The sequence below is a fragment of the Erinaceus europaeus genome, chromosome 6 (genome assembly GCF_950295315.1).
Source record: "Erinaceus europaeus chromosome 6, mEriEur2.1, whole genome shotgun sequence".
Classification (NCBI taxonomy): domain Eukaryota; kingdom Metazoa; phylum Chordata; class Mammalia; order Eulipotyphla; family Erinaceidae; genus Erinaceus; species Erinaceus europaeus.
In genome coordinates, this window is record NC_080167.1 from 35649702 (window position 1) to 35671543 (window position 21842).

The 21842-nt window shown below is 40.5% G+C and overlaps 1 protein-coding gene across 1 annotated transcript in view; it reads left to right on the forward strand.

Annotated features, from left to right (window-relative positions):
• ABCB10 (ATP binding cassette subfamily B member 10) overlaps window positions 1-21842 on the forward strand; it is a 59298-nt gene that overhangs the window by 3266 nt on the left and 34190 nt on the right. The window contains exon 2 of the mRNA XM_016195139.2: window positions 20642-20842. Within this exon, the coding sequence (XP_016050625.2) occupies window positions 20642-20842 (201 nt within the window). The remainder of the gene's footprint in view (window positions 1-20641; window positions 20843-21842) is intronic.

Below are 21842 nucleotides of genomic sequence, written 5' to 3' on the forward strand. Positions count from 1 at the left end.
AACATTTTACTTCTCACTGACTGTTAAAATTTAAGGAGATTATTGATATCATTGAGTTATAAAAATAGTTATTTAGGGAGTCAGGTGGTAGCGCAGCAGGTTAAGCGTACATGGCGCAAAGCGCAAAGACCAGAGTACTAGAGTGGCAGGACATGTGAGAATGGGTAAGAGGTTACAGGGACAGTGATCATGGGACACATATTCACTGCCAGGGATTGAGCCTGTGAAAGCCTTGTGCTTTACCACTGAACCGTTCCCCAGTTGCTGTCTCTAGTTCATAATTGGGTGTGGAGAACATGGTAGGAGACCAGGTCCTTATTTGAAGGCTAAATATGAGATTTATAGCATGGTGGGGGTATGCTTACCTTACCCTGTATGCAACTAAATAAGGTACCCTAATTTTGTTTTATTTCTGAATTGTTAGATGCTAGGAAAGATTGTTTTGTGGAAAGGTTTCTAGATGCAAGCTTTGCCCACACATGCTCAGCTGTGATGGCTAGCTAGCCCAGCCTTTCCTTTCCCATGAACATTGTCCCTGTAACCTCTTGCCCATTCTCACATGTCCTGCCACACTAGTGTGTTGAGAACACAGCCTTAAACAAAGCAAGAATGGGAAATATTTTCATCTGCACATAAGATAATTGTGAACAAATAATTGGAATAAATAGGTCTGGGGTTTGCAGATATTTATGTTTTTGATGTTTGAATAGATAGTAGAGGGTGGGAAAGAACTCACCTTGTAGTGCACCTGCCTTGCCATGCATCTAGCCTTGGTTAGAGCCCTAGTTTGAGCCTCAGCAAGTGACATGGGAGTGCCATGTCCAGGAGGATACTCTGATGTCATAGTATCTCGCACTCTCTCTTTGCTCCACTTCCCCATGTACGTGTGGGAAAAAAATTGGCCTCAGTGATGCAAACACAAACACACACACAATACATTTAAGTGTTATGATGAAAAGCCCTTATTAATGGACATAGAAATTCCTCAAAAGTTAATATATATGATATTTTGAAGCCAGTATGGATATTGACATTGTGGAATTAGGAGGAAGTAAGGAGGAATTATTAATTTGTGTCGTCATAAGAGCAATCTCAAAAGTAGGATTATCTCAGAAATGCTGAAGTAAAGAACACTTTTATCTGTTTGTATTTTTTAACAGAGATCAAAGAAACTGAGTTGAAGAGAAGCAACTCCAATGTTAACTTGTGAATTTTTTAGAAATATTAAGTGTTATGATGAAAAGCCCTTATTAATGGACATAGAAATTCCTCAAAAGTTAATATATATGATATTTTGAAGCCAGTATGGATATTGACATTGTGGAATTAGGAGGAAGTAAGGAGGAATTATTAATTTGTGTCGTCATAAGAGCAATCTCAAAAGTAGGATTATCTCAGAAATGCTGAAGTAAAGAACACTTTTATCTGTTTGTATTTTTTAATAGAGATCAAAGAAACTGAGTTGAAGAGAAGCAACTCCAATGTTAACTTGTGAATTTTTTAGAAATATTAATACTAAAATTTAGTTATAAATTTGAGTAACAATATTTTAATTCATCTTCAGCAGTTTGTGAGTATGCCACCTGAACTGCATGACCAGAAAACATTCATTTAAAAGAAATGATTTACTTGTTTATTATTATTACAGAGAAGCCTGTAATTGGCACGGATCTGGCATGTTTAGTGCTAGGAATGAACCTGGAGCCTCAAATGAACAAGTCCTGTGAGTCACTTCCCTGGCCACTGGAAAACTTTGATCTAATATGTATAGGATTCTTTAAAAACAGAGAGTACATTACAGATGAAGGGTTTTGTGAGATCAGCTTTTAGCATTGCTTCTATTACTAGTCTAAAAGAATGCCTTATTCTCTAACTTGTGTGCACCTTTCTCCTTTGTCTCATGTTCTGAAGAATTTAGTTATCTTCCTGCAGTTGTGACTCACTGAGTTGCCATCCAGTTTTTTTTCCACTGATAATTCTAAAAGATGCAAGGTCACTGAGGAGCCCCATGTGGACTGATGGGATAAGAAGTAACTTGTCCAGCCCTCTTTCTGTGCCTGGCAGATACAAGAGGCACCTGAAGGCTTTATAACCCAGTGAGTTAGGGGTGTGGAGCATTCTGTGTTTTTATTTTATTTTATTTATTAATTTTCATTTTTAAATTATCTTTATTTTCTGGATAGAGACAGAAATTGAGAGGGGAAGGGGAGATAGAGAGGAAGAGAAGGGGGCTGGGTAGTGGCACACCTGGTTAAGCGCTCAAATTAGAGTGTGCAAGGACCCAGGTTCAAACCTCTGGTTCCCACCTACAGGGGGAAAGCTTCACAAGTGGGTGAAGCAGGGCTGCAGGTCTCTCTCTGTCTCTCTCCTCTATCTCTCCCATCCCTCTCAATTTCTGGCTGTCTCTATCCAATAAATAAAGATAATAAAAATAAAAAAGAGGAAAAGAAATAGACACCTGCAGCCCTGCTTCACCACTTGTGAAGCTTTCCCCCTGCAGGTGGGACAGGGGGCTTGAACTCAGGTCCTTGTGCGCTGTAGTGTGTGCACTCAACCAGGTGTTGTACCACCAGTCCCACATTCTGAGTTTTTTGAAATGAGTTATGGGTCCTTAGGATACTGGCATTGTGCTGATACTACCCTGTGAAAGCTTCTTAGTCAGATTGTCCTGGCACTGAAACTGCCATTTCTGCACTGCTTTGGCAAGTTTCTATTTACATTATGAAAAAGAAAGTAGTGATATATTTGTCCACCTCAAGTTCAGTTGAGGCCTGTCAAGTTGCTGCTATTTGTGTTGTTTGAGATTAGAGTTGTCCTTAGAACCTAGTGCTCCTGGGAGCTTACTGGAAATTTTGGTTACATTTAATGAAACTGGACTATTAAGTGATCAAAATATATAGATAGATAGTACCAGAGAACCATCAAAGAAAAGACAATTAATGCTAAGGATGACTGTTTTCTGAAGTCCAGGTCAGGACAGAGGTTCTGATAAATACCAGTGGGACAGTTAGGCTGAATCTCCGAGACTGAGACTTTTCCAGAAAAGTAGGTTTGTTTATTTACTATCAAAATACTATATTTCAGAGAAAACAATAATGTTCTATAGTTGTGTTGTAAAATGTGAAAAAAATAGCATATTGATTAATATTTTGAATATGTTGAGTCAAATAAGATGTTTTTTAACTCTGTTGTCTGTTCTGCTTTTACTCTTCTGATGTTACAATTATATATGTTTAAGTTATATAGACAGCTTCCACTATATGTATCTACTGAACAATAAGCACTGGAATCAAAAGCCTCCTGTTTGGTAATATGGCATATATATCTAGCAATTTTTATTTCCAGAGCACTGATTAACTCTGGCTTTTGGTGGTACAGGGGATTGAATTTGGGACTCCCAGAGCCTCTGTCATTAGAGTCTGTTTGCATAGCCATTATACTATCTACCCCTTCCCCAGTTAACTAGCTCTTTAGCACATGTTGATAGGCTGACCTTGCACCAGATGTTTCAAGGCTCCAATGTTTGTTTTACAAATTACTCTATGGATTTGAGAAGTTTCCTAAATTTTTCTGCTACCAACCCCCTTATCCTTATTTCTTTCTCTATTCATCTGAGGTGTCATATTCCTTCACCTAGGTTTTTTTTTTCCCTTTTGTTTCCCTTGTTGTAGTTATTACTGTTGTTACCGATGTCATTATTGTTAGATAGGACAGAGAGAAATGGAGAGAGGAGGGTAAGACGGGGGAGACAAAGAGAGACACCTCCAGACCCACTTCACCACCTGTGAAGCGACTCCTCTGAAGTGGAGAGCCGGGGCTTGAACCAGGATTCTTATTCCAGTCCTTGTGCTTCACGCCACATGTGCTTAACCCGCTGTGCTACCGCCAGACTCCCTTCACCTAGGTTTTAAGCCTTCACATAACTTGTTTGTTCCCTGTAATACCCTCCTGATTCTATGAAGATGTCTTTTAAATACCTGAAAACATAGCATGTCTAAAAATCCTATGTTCCTCCCCAAAGCTGCTGAAACCCCCTTTTTTTTTTTTTTTCCTTCTGAAACTCTTTTTTCCTCTGACTTTTCTTTGCGTTTTTTTTTTTTTTTTTTTTTTACCAGAGCACTGATCAGCTTTGGTTTACAGTGGTGCAGGGGATTGAACCTGGGACTTAGAAGCCTCAGGCATGACAGTCTGTTTGTGTAACCATTATGCTATCTACCCCTGCCCTCCTCTGACTTTACTTTCACAAGAGTGGGGCCACTGTGTGAACCCCTTTGCTGAAATCATAGACATGGGTGCTTCTTGCAATGACCACAGAAATAAAAAGAACAGTCAATACTTATTATTTGCTGGATAGTGGGTACTTTGTCAGACCTTTTACATATATATGACTTAAATAGACATATATAATTTTATTCTCACAACTTTTCCATAAGGGAGCTATAATTTTTACTGCCATTTTTAAAATAAATTTATTTATTTATTTATTTTCCCTTCTGTTGCCCTTGTTTCTTATTGTTGTTGTAGTTATTTTTGTTGTTGTTATTGATATCATCGTTGTTAGGACAGAGAGAAATGGAGAAAGGAGGGGAAGACAGAGAGGGGAAGAGAAAGATAGACACCTGCAGACCTGCCTTCACCGCCTGTGAAGCAACTCCCCTGCAGGTAGGGAGCCAGGGGCTTGAACCAGGATCCTTATGCCAGTCCTTGTGCTTTGCGCCACTGCGCTAACCCACTCTGCTACCGCCTTTTACCGACTCCCTTTCCTGCCATTTTTACAGATAAAGAAATCAACATACAGAGAGATGTCTAAGCATGCTTCAGGGCAGACAGCTAGATGACATAGCAACTGTACTGATCCTATCAGTCTCAACTTTAGAACCAGCTCTCCTAGAATGATTCTCTTTTTAAAAAAATTTTTAACACAGGAACTTTAAAAAAAATTTGTCTATTTATTTTCACTTTTGTTGCCCATGTTTTTTTTTTATTGTTGTAGTTATTATTGATGTTGTTATTGATGTCATCGTTGTTGGCTAGGACAGAAAGAAATGGAGAGAGGAGGGGGAGACAGAGAAGGGGAGAGACAGATAGACACCTGCAGACCTGCTTCACCGCCTGTGAAGTGACTCCCTCTGCGGGTAGGGAGCCGGGGGCTGGAACCGGGATCCTTACTCTGGTTCTACGCTTTGTGCCACGTGCGCTTAACCCGCTGCACTACCACCCACTCCCTCTTTTCAAAAATTTAAAAAAATTATCTTTAGTCATTTATTGTATAGGGACAGCCAGAAATCAAAAGGGAAGGGGTAACAGGGAGATGCAGCACTGCTTCACCACTTGCAAAGATTTCCCCCTGCAGATGGGTTCCAAGGGCTGGAACCCAGGTCCTTGAGTATTGTAACATGTGCACTCAACCAGGTGCACCACCAGCTGCCCCCTCCTAGCAAGATTCACAATCCAACCATTCATCATGGCTTGTAAAACCTAGTTCTTAAAAATATCTTCAGTCTTTGTCAACTCTTCTTTATCCCATTTGCCCATACTCTGTTCCCTACTCACTGGGAGTATCTGAACAATTTCATCTCCCTGTCTCTCCAGCCATGCTGAATCAGTCTCTCTTTCTCTCAAATTATATTTTATTTTGATATGAGAGAGAGAGAGAGAGACTGAGGCCAGAGTACTCATCTCTGGGTGATAGTGGTGGGGGTGGGGCACTTGAACTTGAGACTTGAACTTCAAGCATGAAATTCTTTGCATAACCGTTATGCTACTCCCCCCACCCCAGCCCTGGTCTTATCTCTTTCACTCTGCTGCCAGAGTAAGTCATACAAAAATGCAAATCTGACAACTGGGGAGGGGACTTAGTGGAAAGTTGTAGACTTGCAAGTACAAGATCTTGTGTTTGATTCCTGGCACTATATGCCAGAATCACGCTCTGGTTCTCTCATAACTAATTAATCTTTTAAAAAATGTGGACTTTGTGGTCCAGGATGTGGTGCAGTGGTAAAGCTTTGGATTCTCAAACATGAGGTCCCGAGTTCAATCCCTGGCAGCACATGTGCCAGAGTGATGTCTGGTTCTTTCTCTCTCCTCTTATCTTTCTTATAAATAAATAAAATCTTTTTTTAAAAAATGTGGACCTGGCTATAATACACTTTAACCTATAGCCCTTTTAAGCCTGCCTTTCTGTAAAGTCCCTGTTCTACTTTATAATTTTTTTTTACTTTTAAAAATTTATTTATTTATTTATTTATTTTTAACCAGAACACTGTTCAGTTCTGGCTTATGGTGGTGCGGGGGATTGAACCTGGGACATTGGAGTCGCAGGCATGAGAGTCTGTTTGGATAACCATTATGCTGTCTACCCTCTGCTTTTTTTTTTTTTAATTTTGATTTATTTATTTATTTTCCCTTTTGTTGCCCTTGTCTTTTTATTGTTGTTGTAGTTATTATTGCTTTTGTTGTTGATGTCATTGTTGTTAGATGTGACAGAGAGGAATGGAGAGAAGAGGGGAAGATGGGGAGAGAAAGATAGACACCTGCAGACTTGCTTCACCGCTTGTGAAGCAACTCCCCTGCAGGTGGGGAGCAGAGGGCTCAAACCAAGATTGTTGGGCTTTGCGCCACGTGTGCTTAACCTGCTGCGCTACTGCCTGACTCCCCTACTTTACAATTTAAACCTGTTACCATCACACTTTCTCAGAACTCCCGCTTCTGCACCACATGGTTCCTGCTGCAGCTATATTCTGCAGGGCTTTTTTCCTCCCTGACCTGCTGTAACCCTTGGGCTAGGGCTGTAAGTGGTGTGCTCACATTTCTTTCAAGTCCTTGGGTCTGATTAGAAGAAGAATATCTTGGACTCTCAATCAGTTTCGACAAGCCAAGCATTTATTAGAAGAGCAGGAAAGCAAAGGGAAGTATGTGCCTGGAGACCTGTAGGCTCTCAAGAATGAAAAGCCCCAAGCCCTCAAGGAGAGTCCTTCACCCTTTAAGAAATATTTTATTTATGGGAGTTGGGCAGTAGCGCAGCGTATTAAGAGCAAGTGGCGCAACGTGCAAGGACCTGCGTAAGGATCCTGGTTCGAGCCCCTGGCTCCCCATCTGCAGGGAGGTGAAGTGGTGAAGCAGGTCTGCAGGTGTCTCTCTTTCTCTCCCCCTCTCTGTTTTCCCCTCCATGCTCCATTTTTCTCTGTCCTATCCAACAACAACAACAATAAAACAACAAGGGCAACAAAGGGGAAAAAATACTAGAAAAAGAGAAATATTTTATTTATATATGTTGGATAGAGACAGGAAGAAAGTAAAAGGGATGGGGAAGATAGAGAAGCAGAAAGAAAGAGAGGCACCTGTAGCACTGCTTCACCTTTCACAAATCTTCCCCTCTGCAGGTGGGGACCAGGGGCTTGAACCTGAGTCCTTGCACACTAATGTGAGTGCTTAACCAGGTGAGCCACTGCCTGGCCCCAGTGCTGTTTTCTGTGCTAGGAATATGAGAAGATGAAGACAGGTTGTGCCTCAATGTGCATTATACAAACTGGAAACACTTAGAATACCAGAAGGTAGGAAGTGCTAGGAGAGAAATGAAGAAGAGTGGGCATCTGTATTTTACTTTTATTTTTTGTCATTGTTGGGACTTCACTGCTCTAGGCCAACACTTTTTAAATAGACATAAAGATACCACACCACCTGTGCTTCCCCCAGTGTGATGCGGCTGAGCTAAAAGAGTATCTGTATTTTAATTAAATTTTATCAGAACAGGCATTCCTGGTAAGAGGATATTAAAACTCAAAATGGGGTAGAGATCAATTGTGTGAAACAGTCCTTAAAAGGTTCATATTTCTTCTAGAGCTTTGTTTACCTAAATTGCCAGTTGGCACTGAGGTTGCTGTTGTTATCTCCCCCTCCCCTACCTCTTTTTTTTTTTTTTTCCTTTTCTTTTACCAGCGTGCTATTCAGCTGTGGTTTATGGTGGTGGTGGTGGGTGGGGCTGATTGTATATGGGATTTTGGAGTCTCTGGCATGATTTTTTTTTCCTTGAGTGATCATTTTGCTTTCTCTTCAGCCCTGTACTCTTTTTTTAGAAAGGGAAGGCAGAGATTAAGAGAGGATGAGGGACCATAGTACCCAAGAATCCTTCAGTGCACTGGGGGTTGGCTAGAATGTGGGTCTTGCACATGGCAAAGCAGTGCTATCTAATAAGCTATTTCATCAGCCACTGCCCATTAATTTTAAAATTAAATTTACATAAAAGTAATATTTATAATATTTATTGAGGGAATTAATGGCTTATAGTAAATTGAGCTGATGGTACATGTGTAAAATTTATCTGTTTTCTGCAAAACACTCACCCCCAGCCTAGGTCCTCCTCCGCCATCACATACCAGCACCTGAAACCCACTCCCCAGCCCCCAAAGTAATTTGGTGCAACACACCAAACCTTAAGCATAGTGTTATACTCAGAACATAGTGGAGCAAAACATTGAAGAATAACTAGTGTTGTTGAATACTGTGAACTCTTCTGTGCTGGCCACTGACTCTGTGAGATGGCTTACATCTATATCCAGTCACCCAGTGCTGCTGTTCACTTGGACCATGTGTTCTGGGTCTTATTATTCTACTAGAGATATTCTCTATGTAGAAAGAGCAACAAGCATGAAACCCCCACAGATGTTAATGTTGTGGGTGAGACTGGCAGGCGTCAAAGGGGAGCCCCTTGACTACCAGTCTGCTTCTTTTTTTTTTTTAATAAGTTTTTAACACTTATTTATTTCCTTCTTGTTGCCCTTTTTTTTTTTTATTGTTGTTGTAGCTATTATTGTTGTTGTTGTTGGATAGAACAGAGAGAAATGGAGAGAGGAGGGGAAGACAGGGGGAGAGAAAGATAGACACCTGCAGACCTGCCTCACCGCCTGTGAAGGGACTCCCCTGAAGGTGGGGAGCCAGGGCTCGAACCAGGATCCTCATGCCTGTCCTTGCGCTTTGCATCACGTGCGCTTAACCCGCTGTGCTACCGCCTGACTCCCCACCAGTCTACTTCTAGGAGGGTCTGGTCATGGCATCTTCTTGAAAAGAATTACAAGAGATTCTATGATCAGGTTTTCAAATTTCTTATTTTTTATGATAAGGTTGTAAATATGTGTAGAAGTGATATTAAAGGCAGCTTGTGAAGACAGACTCTTGTGGAAGGCCATGAACAGAAAAAAAGCATGTCCCTGCCCATTCCTCTCCCTTAAATCCCTTGTCCTTGTCCCACCTAGGCTTAGCTTCTGATTCATTCACTGAGATCACTTGTCTTCCAACAGTCTCCCAGATGTAAAATCTGCCTTCTAAAGATTCCCTTAAAATGTGCAAGGTGGGTATTTGAGACTTTAGGGCTCCTATTCTTGCATTGTTCCTAACATTAACATTTAGTTCTAGAGATTTTTTTTTTTAAAACTAACAGTATATCATGGTGAATTCTTTTATGTCAATACCTATTAAGTATATCAAACAAATTTTTAAAATGTATTTACGGGAGTCGGGCAGTAGTGCAGAGGGTTAAGCGCAGGTGGCACAAAGCACAAGGACCAACGTAAGGATCCTGGTTCGAGCCCCTGGCTCCCTACCTGCAGGGGAGTTGTTTCACAGGAGGTAAAGCAGGTCTGCAGGTGTCTGTCTTTCTCTCCCCCTCTCTGTCTTCCCCTCCTCTCTCCATTTCTCTCTGTCCTACCCAACAAAGACATCAGTAATAGCTACAACAATAAAATAAGGACAACAACAAAAAGGGAATAATTTTTTAAAAATATATTTAAAAAATAAATAAATTATATTTACTAATTTATTATTGGATAGTGACAGAGACATTGAGAAGGGAGAGGGAAATAGAGTGAGCGAGAAAGAGATAAACACCTACAGCCCTCCTTGACCATTTGTGAAGCTTTCCCCGATAGGTGGAGACCAGGGGCTTGAACCAGGGTCGTTGCACACTGTAATGTCTGCATTTAACCAGCAGCACCACCACCTGGCCCCCTGTATATGATTCTTTTAAATAACCACATAATATTTATAAAATAAATGTTCCTGACTTGATTTACTGTGTTCCCTATTGATGGTGTATATGGTATTTTATTTATTTAATAATGATTGATAAAGTTGTGGGATAAGATACAATTCCCACCACCAAAGTTCTGCATCTCATCCCCACCATTGGAAGGTTCTCTGTTCTTTATCTTTCTGGGAGTATGGGCCAAAGATCTTTATGAGGAATAGAAGTTGGAAGGTCTGGCTTCTATAATTGCTTCTCTGCTTGACATGGGCATTGACAGGTTGATCCATACTCCCAGTCTGTTTTCTTTTTTTTTTTTTTAATTTTTATTTATAAAGTGGAAATATTGACAAGACTATAGAATAAGAGGGGTACGTTTCCAACAGTGCCCACCCCAGAGCGTCCTATCCAATCCCCTCCCTTGATAGCTTTCCTATTCTTTATCCCTCTGGGAGTATAGGCCCAGGGTTATTATGGGGTGCAGAAGGTGAAAGGTCTGGCTTCTGTAATTGTTTCTCTCTCTCTTTTTTTAAAAGAACCTTTTATTTACCTTTATTTATTTATTAGATAGAGACAGCCAGAAATTGAGAGGGGAGGGATGACAGAGAGGGAGAGAGACAGAGGGACACCTGTAGCCATTCTGCACTACTCGTAAACATTCCCCCTGCAAGTGGGGACTTGGGGCTTGAACCTGGGTCTTTGTGCACTGTAACATGTGTGCTCAGCCAGGTGCGCCACCACCCGACCCCTGTAATTGCTTCTCCACTGAACATGGGCATTGACAGGTTGATCCATACTCCTAGCCTGTCTCTCTCTTTCCCTAGTGGGGCAGGGATGTGGGGAGATGGGGCTCCAGGACATATTGGTGGGGTTATCTGCTCTGGGAAGTCTGGTTGGCATCATGGTAGCATCTGGAACCTGGTGGTTGCAAAAGAGTTAAGATAGAAAGTAGAGCTAATTGTTGACTAATCATGAACCTAAAGGCTTCATATTGCAGATGGAAGATTGGGGTCTCCATTTTGGGAAAAGCTCATAGGTCTATTCTGAGGGGCCCATGACTTTACTAGTTTTTAATTGATGGGGTTTACAGTTAACAGTATTTATATATTTTTTCCCATATTTGGGAGCTACTTTCTTCCCTGATCCAGCTTTCTTGTCCTTTTTCCAACTATGACACCAGCTCCCCAGACAATAATCTGGGTCCACCTGTAAATTAGATGTCAGGCCCAGCCTGTTTTGTATCTTGCCCTGATGGGGTAGTGCTCCAGGCAATTGGAGTTCCAAGACAATTGGTGAGGTCATCTGCTCAGGGAAGTCAGGTTGGCATCATGGTAGCATCTGCAATTTGGTGGCTGAAAAGCAGTAAGATATAAAGCAGAATAAATTGTTCAATAACCAGGAATCTAAAGGTAAGAATATAGCAGATGAAATTTGGGATCTTCATGTGGGAAGAAGCTAGGAAGTCTATTCTAGGTATATTCCAACTTTTTTCCTGAGCCTGACAGCTAACAAACATGCAGGTGGACCAAGGGTATTGTCTGGGAAGATGATGTCAGAGTTGGGAGTAGGATTAGAAAGCTGGATCAGGGCAGAGAGAAGTCCCCAAATAAGAGAAAAGTATAGAAACTGTAAACCCTATCTCTCTGACCAAGGGCCCATATCTGTTCATATTTATGGCATTTTAATTTTGGTTGGTATAAGTAATGAGAATCCTTGAATGCACTTTTTTTGTGTACTGCTCAGCTTTGGCTAATGGTGGTGCTAGGAACTGAACCTGAGACCTCAGAGCCTCAGGCATGAAAAATCACTTTGCATGACAATTATACTATCTTCACATCCTCTATTTTTTTTCAATAGAATTGCTAGATTGAAGGGAATGTACATTTACATATGGCAGATGTGATAACATTACTCTTCACTGAGATTTTACCAGTTTGCTGCACTTTGCTTCACTAATAGTATAAATGCTTTTTTTTTTTTTGCCTCCAGGGTTATTGCCTGCACTGCTCCTGGAGGCTATTTATTTCCTTTTGTTGCCCTTGTTGTTGCTGTCATTGTTGGATAGGACAGAGAAATCGAGAGGAAGAGAAGACGAGGGAGAGAAAGACACCTGCAGACCTGCTTCACTGTCTGTGAAGTGACCCCCCCCTCCCGGCAGGTAGGGAGCTGGGGGCTCGAACCAGGATCCTTATGCCAGTCCTGTGCTTCAAGCCGTGTGTGCTTAACCCTCTGTACTACCGCCCGGCCCCCATAAATGTCTATTTTGTTTATGAACACAGACTTTATTGTTGACAACCTTTGTAGTAAGTTTATATTCCTTTCATAAATATAGTTATTTGTGATATGTGTTGTTCCTGATTGTATTTTTCTCAGTGTTTTCTTCTTTTAAATATTTATTTACTTATGAAAGAACAGTAGGAGTATCTTTCTTGCACATGCGATGCTGGGGATAAAGCTCAGAACCTCACATTTGAGAGGTCCAATACTTTATCTACTGTCCCACCTCCTGAGACACTGTCAATTCTTTCTAATAAGATTATCCTGTTGTGTTTTTTTTGTTTTTTTTCTTAATTTTTAATGCATATATTTTTTATTTTAATAAGAAAGAGATACAGAGAGACCATATCACTGGTCAGCTCTGGCTTATAGTGGTAAAGGAAATTAACCTGAGACTTTGGTGCCTTAGGCATGAAAGGCCTTTTCTCACTTATTCTCTTCTCAGTTTCTTAGGTGTTCACAATTGTGCTTTTATTTATTTTTCATCTTTTTCTTTTTTTTTAATTTATCTCTTTATTGGGGAATTAATGTTTTACATTCAACAGTAAATACAATAGTTTGTACATGCAAAACATTCCCCAATTTCCCATTTAACAATACAACCCCCACTATGTCATTTATCATCCTTCATGGACCTGTATTCTCCCCACCCACCCACCCCAAAGTCTTTTACTTTGGTGCAATACGCCAATTCCATTTCAGGTTCTACTTGTGTTTTCTTTTCTAATCTTGTTTTTTAACTTCTGCCTGAGAGTGAAATCATCCCATATTCATCCTTCTGTTTCTGACTTATTTCACGTAACATGAATTTTTCAGGGTCCATCCAAGATCAGCTGAAAACGGTGAAGTCACCATTTTTTACAGCTGAGTAGTATTCCATTGTGTATATAGACCACAACCTGCTCAGCCACTCATCTGTTGTTGGACACCTGGGTTGTTTCCAGATTTTGGCTATTACAAATTGTGCTGCCAAGAACATATGTGTACACAGATCTTTTTGAATCCATGTGTTGGGTTCCTTAGGATATATCCCCAGGAGAGGAATTGCAGGATCATAGGGTAAGTCCATTCCTAGCCTTCTGAGAGTTCTCCAGACTGTTCTCCACAGAGGTTGGACCAATAGACATTCCCAACAGCAGTGTAGGAGGGTTCATTTGACCCCACACCCTCTCCAGCATTTGCTGCTGTTACCTTTTCTGATGTATGACATTCTCACAGGAGTGAAGTGATATCTCATTGTTGTCTTTATTTGCATTTCTCTGACAATCAGAGACTTGGATCATTTTTTCATGTGTTTCTCGGCCTTTTGGATCTCTTCTGTGGTGAATATTCTGTCCAAGTCCTCCCCCCATTTTTGGATGGGGTTATTTGTTGTCTTGTTGTTGATTTTGGCAAGCTCTTTATATATGTTGGTTATTAAACTCTTATCTGATGTATGGCATGCAAAGATCTTCTCCCATTTTGTGAGGGGTCTCTTGGTTTGGGTAGTGGTTTCTTTTGCTGTGAAGAAGCTTTTTAATTTGATGTAGTCCCAGAGGTTTATACTTGCCTTAGTCTTCCTTGTAATTGGATTCGTTTCATTGAAAATGTCTTTAAAATTTATGCGGAAAAGGGAGTCGGGCTGTAGTGCAGCGGGTTAAGCGCAGGTGGCGCAAAGCACAAGGACCGGCATAAGGATCTTGGTTGGAACCCCCGGCTCCCCACCTGCAGGGGAGTCGCTTCACAAGCGGTGAAGCAGGTCTGCAGGTGTCTATCTTTCTCTCCTCTTCTTTGTCTTCCCCTCCTCTCTCCATTTCTCTCTGTCCTGTCCAACAACGACAACAACAATAATAACTACAACAATAAAACAACAAGGGCAACAAAAGGGAATAAATAAAAAAAAATTTATGCGGAAAAGAGTTCTGCCAATATTTTCCTCTAAGTAACTGATAGTTTGTGGTCTAACATCCAAGTCCTTGATCCACTTGGAATTTACTTTTGTATTTGGTGAAATATAGTGATTCAGTTTCATTCTTCTGCATGTTTCAACCCATTGTTTCCTACACCATTTGTTGAAGAGACTCTGCTTTCCCCCATTGAATACTCTGGGTCCGTTTGTCAAAGATTAGATGTCCATACGTGTGGGGCCTCATTTCTGGGCTCTCAATTCTATTCTACTGGTCAGTGTGTCTATTCATGTTCCAGTACCAAGCAGTTTTGATGACAACGGCCCTTTAATATAGTTTGAGATCTGGAAGTGTGATGCCTCTGGTTCTGTTCTTTTTTCTCAAGATTGTTTTGGCAATTCTGGGTCTTTTCTGGTTCCATATAAACATTTGTAGCATTTTTTCTATTCTCCTAAAAAATGTGTTTGGGATCTTGATGGGGATAGCATTAAATTTGTAGATGGCTCTGGGTAATATATTCATTTTGATGATGTTAATTCTTCGAACCCATGAACATGCAATATCTTTCCACTTCTTTGTGTCTTTTTCAATTTCTTTGAGTAGTGACTCATAATTTTCAGTATACAAGTCTTTCACTTCCTTGGTTAGATTTACTGCTAGATATTTTTTTGTTTTTGTTGCTATAGTAAAAGGAATTGATTTCTGGATTTCAATTTCTTCTAACTTAGTGTTTGCATAGAGGAATGCCACTGACTTTTGAATGTTAATTTTATAGTCTGACACCTTAATGTATTGCCTGATGATTTCCAAAAGCTTCTTGCTGGATTCCTTAGGTTTTTCCATGTATACTATCATGTCATCTGCAAATAAGGAGAGTTTGACTTCTTCTCTTCCAATCTGTATGCCTTTAATTCCTTGCTGTTGCCTGATTGCTATGGCAAGAACTTCCAACACTATGTTGAATAGTAATGGTGATAGTGGGCAGCCCTAGTACCTGATCTGAGTGGAAATGCTTCCAGTTTTTCACCATTGAGTTTGATGTTGGCTGTAGGTTTGCTATATAGAGATTACACTATCTTCATGAATTTTCCATCTATTCCCATTTTTTGTAGTGTTTTGATCATAAAGGGATGTTGGATTTTGTCAAAGGCTTTCTCTGCTTCTATTGATATGACCATGTGGTTTTTGGTCTTGCTTTTGTTGATGTGGTGGATCACATTGATTGATTTATGTATATTAAACCAACCTTGCATGCCTGGGATAAACCCCACTTGGTCATGATAAACAATCTTTTTGATATACTGCTGTATCCGGTTGGCTATGATTTTGTTCAATATTTTCACATCTATGTTCATCAGAGATATTGGTCTGTAGTTTTCTTTTTTGGTTGTGTTCCTGTCTGCTTTTGGTATCAGAGTGATGTTGGCTTCATAGAAGCTTGCAGGGAGTATTACAGTGTCTTCAATCTTCTGGAAGATTTTTAAAAGTAGAGGTATTAGTTCTTCTTTGAAGGTTTTGTAGAATTCATTTGTAAAACCATCTGGTCCAGGACTTTTATTTTTGGGGAGATTTTTGATAACTGTTTCAATTTCATTAGCTGTGATGGGCCTGTTCATGTTATCCACTTCCTCTTTACTTCGTTTTGGAAGTTGGTAGGTATCTAGGAAATCGTCCATTTCTTCCATGTTCTCTAGCTTGGTGGCATATAGTTGTTCATAGAAGCCTCGCATGATATGTTGAATTTCTGCGGTGTCTCTTCTGATATCTCCTCTTTCATTTACTATCTGATTTATTTGGGTCTTCTCCCTTTTTTGTTTTGTGAGTCTGGCTAAAGGTTTGTCGATTTTGTTTACTCTTTCGAAGAACCAACATTTACTTTCGTTGATCTTTTGTATGGTTTTCCTATTCTCAATGTTATTTATTTCTGCCCTACCATTAATGATTTCTGTCCTTCTGGTTGCTTTAGGGTTCCTTTGTTGTTCTTCTTCTAGGTCTTTAAGATGTGCAATCAGGCTGTTTTATGTGCTTTTTCTTGTTTCCTAATGTGTGCTTGTATAGCTATGAACTTCCCTCTTAGGATTGCTTTAGCTGTATCCCAAATATTTTGATAGCTTGTGTCTTCATTTTCATTGAAGTCTCGAAACATTTTGATTTCTTCCTTGATTTCCTCTTTGACCCAGAAGTTGTTAAGAAGTGCACTGTTGAGCTTCCACATTTTGGGACTGTTACTAATCTTTTGTTGATTGTTAAGCGTTAGTTTCATTCCACTGTGGTCTGAGAAGATGCTTGGGATGATTTCAATGCTCTTGAATTGGCTGATGCTGTCTTTGTGGCCTACCATATGGTCTGTCCTTGAGAATGACCCATGTGGATTTGAATAAAATGTGTATTCCAGTTTCTTGGGGTGAATCACTCTGAAAATGTCCAAGTTTATCTATCTAGTTCTAGTTTATCTATGTCTTCATTTAGCTCCATTATGTCTTTATTGATTTTCTGCCTGGATGATCTGTCAAGTTGAGAGAGTGGGGTGTTGAAGTCCCCTACTATGATTGTGTTACTGTTAATATATTGCTGTAGCTCTTTCAGTAGAAGTTTGATGAATTTAGATGGCTTCTCATTGGGTGCATAGATGTTAATAATTGTTAAGTCCTCTTGATTGACTGATCCTCTGAGCATTACGTAGTGTCCATTCCTATATATATTTTTTTATTATTGTAGTTATTATTGTTGTTGTTGTTGTTGGATAGGACAGAGAGAAATGGAGAAAGGAGGGGAAGACAGAGAGGAGGAGAGAAAGATAGACACCTGCAGATCTGCTTCACCGCCTGTGAAGCAACTCTCCTGCAGGTGGGGAGCCGAGGTTCGAACCGGGATCCTTATGCCGGTCCTTGTGCTTTGCGCCACCTGCGCTTAACCCGCTGCGCTACAGCCCGACTCCCTATTCCTATATTTTTTAATCTTATCTATTTTAAAGTCTATCATGTCAGATATGAGAATAGCTGTTCCTGCCCTTTTTTGTGGGCTATTGGCTTGTATGATAGCTTTCCATCCTTTCACTTTAAGTCTGTGTTTGTCTTGTTGAGTTAGGTGGGTTTCCTGTAGACAGCATATTGTTGGGTTGTGTTTTCTGATCCATCTTCCTACTCTGTGTCTTTTAATAGGTGAATTCAGGCCATTGACATTTATTGGTATCAAAGATTGAAGATATTTTAACGCCATCTTGTAGAGTTTTAGAGTGTTTTGCTATATATCCTATTTGTGGTGGTCTGATTGTTTATAGGAGACCTTTCAGAACTTCTTTCAGGGCAGTCTTGGTGATAGTTGATTCCTTCAACTGTTGCTTGTCTGAGAAGGTTTTGATGCCTCCATCTAGTCTGAATGACAATCTAGCAGGATATAGTATTCTTGGCTGAAAGCCTTTCTCATTGAGCACTCAATAGATATCTTGCCATTCTCTTCTGGCCTGTAGTGTTTGTATGGAGATGTCTGCTGCTAATCTTATGGGTTTTCCTTTGTATGCGACTCTGTTTTTCTCTTGCAGCCTTCAAGATCCTTTCTTTATCCTTATTCCTTTCCATTCTAATTATGATATGTCTTGGTGTCTTTAGGTCTGGGTTAATTCTGTTTGGGACCCTCTGGGCTTCTTGAATCTTTATGTCTTTGATGTTGTTTAGACTAGAGAAGTTTTCAGCTATTATGGCCTGGAGAATGCTTTCTTCCTCTCCTTCTCTTTCTTCCTCTGGTATGCCAATAATGCGTATATTGTTTCTTTTGAAGTCATTCCATAGGACTCTGTTGTTGTTTTCAGCATCTCTTAGGGATGCATTGAATCGACCTTCTCGTGGTGCATTCCGTGAGTACCCATTTATTGAGGAAACTGACGATCCTTCCTAGCTGACTGAATCCACATGGATCCCAGTCACTTTCAAAGCCAGCAACAAGCAGACATCAGGCTGAACCTCACGCTGTTGACTGGCTACGGAAGAAGGGCAAACGCTAGAAGAAGAAAGCATCTCTTAATCTCTTTTTGAGATCTCTTACTTCTTTTTTAGTTGTCTCTAATTCATCCTGAATCTTGCTAATTCTGTCTTCAGCCTCATTGATTCTATTCTCTCTGCCCTCTACTGTTTTCTGGAGTTCATCTATTTTGTTTCCCTGCTCTGATACTTGTTCAGCTACTTGCATTCTTAGCTCAGCAATTTCAGCTTTCAGCTCTCTAATAACCATGAGATAATTAGTGTTTTCTTCCATATTCTCATTTGTTGTACCTGTATTTCTGATTAAATTTTTTCAAATCCTTTACTCACTCCTGTTATTTCCTTAGCTAATGTTTGGATGGTGAACTCGTTATTTTGTGCTTCACCCTCTGGAGGACTTTTAGCTGGACTCTTGTCCTGGTTCGATTCTCCAATATATTTTCTTGTTGTTTTATCCATTTTATATATTATGTTTTGAGTTCCCTTTATCAGTACTTTTCAAATTATTGATCACTGTTGCCTGGATTGACTTGTGTCTAAGTAAGTTAATTAAAGGGTTTACAGTGACAGAAGTTAACAGTTGTTTCAATAGTATTTAAATATCTGAGTGGGAGCTCAGTGGTTTAAAAGCCTCTTTTTTTTTCTTCCCTGTAGGCTATGGGAGCCTGAGGGCTTTTAAACTATCAGTAGGCTTCAGCTTAATTACTGACTCCTGACCAAGAGATAAAGCAGGGTGTGACAGAGATAATCCAGTGGTTATGCAAAGAGACTTTCACAGCCCCTCAGCTATGCCATGGAGGTATCGGTCTTCTCCTGAGTTTCCTGGTTAGATCTCTGTCCCCTGGTGTCCCTCCCTGTCACTGCTCCAGATTCTGAGGGTAGTAGCAATGGAGACTCAGAGTTGCACTTGGTGAGTCTCTGGGGAGTCCTCTCCTCCCTTCAGCTGTTCCCTTGTTGGTGGAGCAGACTGGAGGTGGTGTCTCAACTGATGAACTGCTGAACTGTTAGCAGCCACTTAATCTCTCCTTAGGCTCCTCTCTCCACTCTGTCACCAGCCACACATGTTTGTACTCACCGGTGATTTACTGGGTTCCTGTGGTCATTCTAGTCCTGTCTTGTTTCGGTCCCGGGTGGTCTCCTTTGGTATTCCTATTTGATCCGGGAGAGGGGAGGAGAGGAGAGAAAGCGATCTGTTGCTCGTAGTTCCGCCTCTGGAAGTATCCCTTTCATCTTTTTCTTATTTTGATGCTTCATTACCTAAAAACAATATGAATTATACTGTATGTGTAAGGAATTACAAATGTTATCTAAAGGATTTGAAATAAGAGGTATAGTTAAGATTTTTACCTGTACAGTTTTATTTCCAACAAATATAATTAGATGCCAAGTAATAGCATATAGTTTGAGTATAAGAATAATTTAATCTGGGAGTCGGGCAGTAGCGCAGTGGGTTAAGCACATGTTGCGCAAAGCGCAAGGATTGGCATAAGGATCCTGGTTCAAGCCCCCGGCTCCCCACCTGCAGGGGAGTCACTTCACAGGTGGTGAGGCGGGTCTGCAGGTGTCTGTCTTTCTCTCCCCCTCTCTGTCTTCCCCTCCTCTCTCCATTTCTCTCTGTCCTATACAACAATGACATCAACAGCAATAACTACAACAATAATAAAAACAATAAGGGCAACATAAAGGAAATAAATATAAAAATTTTTTTTTAAAAAAAATAATAATCTGCGATAAATACCCAGATCAAGAGGCATAGAGAGAAGGGGACAGGTTTTCATAATTAGTTCTCAAATATACTTTGGCAAGGAAGAGATAATTTTATCAGATTAGAGCAAAAAGTCATTTTAAATAGAATGGGATGGGGTTGGGGCGGAAATAGCACAGCAGTTATGTAAAAACGCTTTTATTAGGAGTCGGGCTTTAGCACAGCGGGTTAAGTGCACGTGGCTCAAAGTGCAAGGACTGGCCTAAGGATCCCTGGCTCCCCACTTGCAGGGGAGTTGCTTCACAGGTGGTGAAGCAGATCTGCAGGTGTCTATCTTTCTCTCCCTCTCTCTGTCTTCCCCTCCTCTCTCCATTTCTCTTTGACCTGTCCAACAACGACGCCATCAACAACAATAAAAACAAGGGCAACAAAAAGGAAATAAATATTTTTAAAAAACACTTTTATCTTTAGACTACAAGGTCCCATGTTTAATCTCCTGCAATACCACAAACCAGAACTGAGCAGTGCTTGGATGGGTGGCTGGGGAGGGGAGGGAAGAGATAGTCACATACTTTATAGTCAATCCTTTACTAAAGTCACTCTACTTATTCTGGCCCTATAACTCAGACCCTGGAACTGAGTTGCTTCTCTCCTTTAGTTAGTGGTTCAGGAAACTTAGCACATAAGTCTGAGAACTTTACTGGAAAAAAAAGGATGGGGGGGGGACTCAACATTATTGCTAAAGCACTGATCAACTTGAATTGTGTGTGTTTTCCAGCTGCAGTTGGGTTTCTAGCTGTGTCCAGTGTCATCACCATGTCTGCTCCCTTCTTCCTGGGGAAGATAATTGATGTCATTTATACAAACTCTTCTTCAGACTACAGTAGCAACCTGACTCACTTCTGCTTGGCACTCAGTGGTGTGTTCCTGTGTGGTGCTGCTGCAAATGCTGTACGTGTCTACCTCATGCAAACTTCAGGTAAACAGTTCCTCTCTGATGAATGAATCGTCTTTAAGAACATATAATAGAATCGTGGGTTTATCTACACCCAAATCTCTTGTCTTTTTCTCTCTTGGGATCACATTCCGTTGGGATGAATCCCAATGTCTGGCTAGATAATAGCATTATCTATTAACCATTTCAGATCAAGCACTCACTTCAACTAACTTTTTTAAATGAATTTGGATTTGAACCAAGAGGGGGAGTAGCCTTGTCTCTTTTCTGAGAGTCTTGAGAACAAGCCTCTTGGTCAGGAAGTTGGAGTTCTGGTTCTTCTTGGGGTTGCAGAAGTCTTTGGTCCTCTCTGTGCTTGTGTTTCCCCCTACAGTATATGGTTGGGGTGATAGCATTTACAGTATTTCTCTGATGAGGCCTAGTTGTTAAAAGGCAGCTAGTTATCACAATAATGATAGAGCTTTGGCCACCTGACTTTGTGGTGGTTGCTATTTGGCTAATATAATATTCTGTAGATAATTTGCCATTCCACATCATTTAAAGGCAGTACTGAAAACATTGATATAGAGGGACAAATTAATTTTGAGAAGTTATGTAATAAGGGCTTCTTTGTAAATAATACATTTATTTCTTTGTTTTGAATAGAGACAAAAATTGAGAGGGAAGTGAAGATAGAAAGGGGGAGAGGTGGGTTGGGGTAGATAGCATAATGGTTATACAAAGAGATTCTCATGCTTGAGGCTCCAAGTCCCAGGTTCAATCCCCTGTACCACCATAAGCCAGAGTTGAGCAAGCCAGAGTTGCTTTGGTTAAAGAGAAAGAGAGAGAGAGATGGACAGACAGACACCTGAAGCACTGTTTCACTGCTCCTGAAGGTTCCTTCCTTCAGGTGGGAACCAGGGTCTTGAATGCAGATCCTTGTGCACAGTGATGTGTGTGCTCAACCAGGAGCACCTAACATAATTATTGTTCATTAATAGTATACTTTTCTGTCATTATGCAAGGGATCAGTGATGTGAGCATA